At 45.9% G+C, this 3,565-nt stretch overlaps 1 protein-coding gene across 1 annotated transcript; it reads left to right on the top strand.

Annotated features, from left to right (window-relative positions):
* Positions 1–310: 310 nt before the first annotated feature.
* On the top strand, positions 311–1,771 carry LOC310664770 (vomeronasal type-2 receptor 26-like; the record flags this gene model as incomplete). Its single annotated transcript, XM_083414321.1, has 2 exons — positions 311–340; positions 713–1,771. 2 exons carry the CDS (start codon positions 311–313, stop codon positions 1,541–1,543), a joined length of 861 nt encoding a protein of 286 aa, XP_083270447.1. The 3' UTR covers positions 1,544–1,771.
* Positions 1,772–3,565: the final 1,794 nt, after the last annotated feature.

The following is a 3,565-nucleotide window of genomic DNA, read 5'->3' on the forward strand; positions in this document are numbered from 1 at the left end:
TTCCTCTTATTAGCAGTTCAGTACTCCTAAACAGAACAGCAGTTGCACTCAGATCTGGAAGAAAGAAGACAGACACAGATAGTTGGGCGAACGAGAGCCCCAACTTTAACCTTGACAAAGTAGATCTGTGGAAATAGGTGTGAATCATGTTCAGTGTTCTCTGCCTGCTCCCCACCTGCCACAGCTTGCGGAGTCAGGGAGGACTTGCCTAACCCTCTATCCCCATAGTTTTAGGGCTGAGAGCCAGAAACACAAAATCAAATTCTGCTGCTCCAAGATATAATAGTGGGCTTCTCACTTTTCAGCAGAGATGACCGTTTGCTCTTTCAATGGCACCATAGTAACAGTCGTTAATACTTTACTTCCTAAATTCCTGGTGATTTGATTGATAGCACCTATATGGTTTATAAAGAAAAAATACCCTTTGCATTTTACTGGTTTCCACTTATCTGATACTTGTTTCTAACTAATTAATGGCTCAGAATTGTGTTTTGGGAGAAGAAGCAATATTTCTTTCTAGGAAATTTGAAAGGCCATTGGAGATGGAGGAATCCATTTCATTACAAAGAATGAAACATGCCAGAAGAAAAAGATTGCCTTGTTTGTGGGAACTCATATATCATTCATTTGACTTTTTTTAGATTCGGATTATTGTTTCAAATGTCAAGAAGGTCAATTTCCAAACAAGAACAGAGATCAATGCATTCCCAAGACCCACAATTTCCTTTCCTACTCAGAGCCTTTGGGATTCACATTAGCTGCCTTGGCTCTCCTCTTCGCTCTGGTCACAGCCTTGGTCCTTGGCGTCTTCTCTAAGAACGGGGACACTCCCATTGTCAAAGCCAACAACCGGGACCTCACCTACACTCTGCTTCTTGCCCTCTTGCTCTGCTTCGTCTGCTCCTTGCTCTTCATTGGCCAGCCTCACCCAGTGAGCTGCTCTTTACGACAAACGGCCTTTGGCATCATCTTCTCCATTGCGGTGTCTTGTGTCTTGGCCAAAACCATCACGGTGGTTCTGGCCTTCATGGCCACCAAACCAGGATCCAGGGTGAGGAAATGGGTGGGGAAATCTCTGGCCAATTCTGTTCTTCTGGGTTGCTGCTCCCTTCAAGCCAGTATTTGTGCTGTTTGGCTCTGTACGGCTCCTCCCTTCCCAGATGTGGACATGAATTCTCTGGCGGAGGAAATCATCCTGGAATGCAACGAAGGCTCTGCCCCCCTGTTTTATTGTGTCCTGGGGTACCTGGGATTCCTGGCCAGTGTCAGCTTCACGGTGGCTTTCCTGGCCAGGAAGTTGCCCGACAGTTTCAACGAAGCCAAGTTCATCACTTTCAGCATGTTGGTGTTCTGCAGCGTTTGGCTGTCCTTTGTTCCCTCTTATCTGAGCACCAAAGGAAAGCAGATGGTGGCTGTGGAGATCTTCTGCATCTTGGCCTCCAGTGCAGGCTTGCTCTCTTGCATCTTCTTCCCCAAACTGTACATAATCCTTCTGAGGCCCGACTTGAACAGCAAAGACCACTTGATTCTGAGGAGCAAATAAGAGTCAACTTGCATTGATGCCTTTAATTGTTGCATTATTAGAAAATGCAGACATTTATTGGAATAAAACTGGCCAAGGAAACCCCTTGTGTGTCCCAATTCTTTTCTTTTTCATACTCAGTGTTTTCACCCCTCTCTTGTCATTGTCGATTTATATATAGCATTTTATAAAATCTGTGCTCAAAGTGGTTCACATAAAAATCTAAATTCAAACACAGCAATGCATAGGACCATTGGGGGAAGTTGCTGAATCCGGCCCATGGTACATTTCGTCCATCATCCTGTTCTCACAGGGGCCAACCAGATTATCTTTAATATCATTATTTATTCAATTTGTATACCACTATTTATTACTTACTTATTTACTTACTTACCCATCCATTTGATTGGGTTGCCCCGGCCACTCTTGGTGGCTGCCAGCATTTTTTAAAACATAATAAAGCATTGCATACTAGAAGGCTTCCCAATACTGAGCTGCCTTCAAATGTCTTCTAAAGGTTATATTGTTATTCATCTCCTTGACATCTCACAGAATGGCCTTCCCCAGGGAAGGTGCCACTACTGAGAAGGCCCTCTGCCTGCTTCCCTTTAACCTCACTTTTCGTAGCATCAGGATCTGGTCCTTCCAGGGAGAAGGAAGAGGAAGAGAGTTTAGAGTTACAACAGGGGTTTGAGGGAGGCCTCAGAGGACGGTACAAAGAGGACTGTAAGAAACATTCCTTTGTCTTTCTACATTTCTTGGGCAACCAGTCCGGAGCTGCCGAGAGCTGCCTGACATGCAGTGAGGGAACCACCAGAAGGCTCTCAGAGCTAGACCTCAGTGTTCAGGCTGAACGATGGGGGCTCCTTCAGGTATATACCCATAGATCTCAGGGTTCTTCACTTGCAATGTTAAAACCACAACCTACATAATAAAATTAAGAACAACAACAAACCAGTAATCCACTACACATTTAAAAGGGTGCTGGAGGTCAACCAGCAAAAGGCCTGGCTGAAGACATGGGTTTTTGCCTTCTGGTCTAACCTAGAGGTTACCAGAGCAAAGGCAACATTAGTGAGGCTTTACCTGGCCAGCAGCTGAAGCTCATGGAAGACTTTCTGCACCAAGGAGGCCAACTGAGCCTCAAGCAGAAGTACCCCAAAGCTGTGAACCTGCTCCTTCAGAGGGGCTTCAGCCCCATCAAGAGCAGACAATCTCCCATCCATCAGGTCTAAGGAACCACCCACAAACTGTGCCTCACTCAGATTTATTGACTCTCATCCTGTCCATTACCAAGGCAACAATCCAGCACATAAACTGCCACTCATTCAGGTGAAAAGGAGAAGTACAGCTGTGTGTGGTCAACATATTAATAATAATAATAATAATAATAATAATTTTTATTTATACCCCGCCCTCCCCAGCCAAGGCCGGGCTCAGAGCGGCTTACAAGCAATAATAAAAACAAGATGAATGATTACAACTTAAAAACAAAAGTAAAATACAACATTAAAATAATGGAACATTAAAATATTAAAATGTAGCCTCATTGTAGGAGGAGAAGGAAAAGAAAAAAGAAAGAGAGGGAGGGAGGGAATCAAATTGGCTCCAAGCCAAAGGCCAGGCGGAACAACTCTGTCTTACAGGCCCTGCGGAAAGAAATCAGATCCTGTAGGGCCCTGGTCTCATGAGGCAGAGCATTCCACCAGACCGGAGCCAGAGCTGAAAAGGCCCTGGCTCTGGTTGAAGCCAATCTAACTTCCTTAGGGCCTGGGACCACTAGGGTGTTGCTATTTATGGACCTTGAGGCTCTCCGTGGGGCATACCAGGAGAGGCGGTCCCGTAGGTACAAGGGTCCTAGGCCGTGAAGGGCTTTAAAGGTCAAAAGCAGCACCTTAAATCTGACCCTGTACTCCACCGGGAGCCAGTGCAGCTTGAAAAGCACTGGGTGAATATGCTCCCATGGCAGAGACCCCGTGAGGAGCCTCGCTGCAGCATTCTGCACCCGCTGGAGTTTCTGGGACAGCTTCAAGGGCAGCCCTG

This window comes from Podarcis tiliguerta (genome assembly GCF_965153285.1).
Source record: "Podarcis tiliguerta genome assembly, chromosome: 14".
Lineage (NCBI taxonomy): Eukaryota > Metazoa > Chordata > Lepidosauria > Squamata > Lacertidae > Podarcis > Podarcis tiliguerta.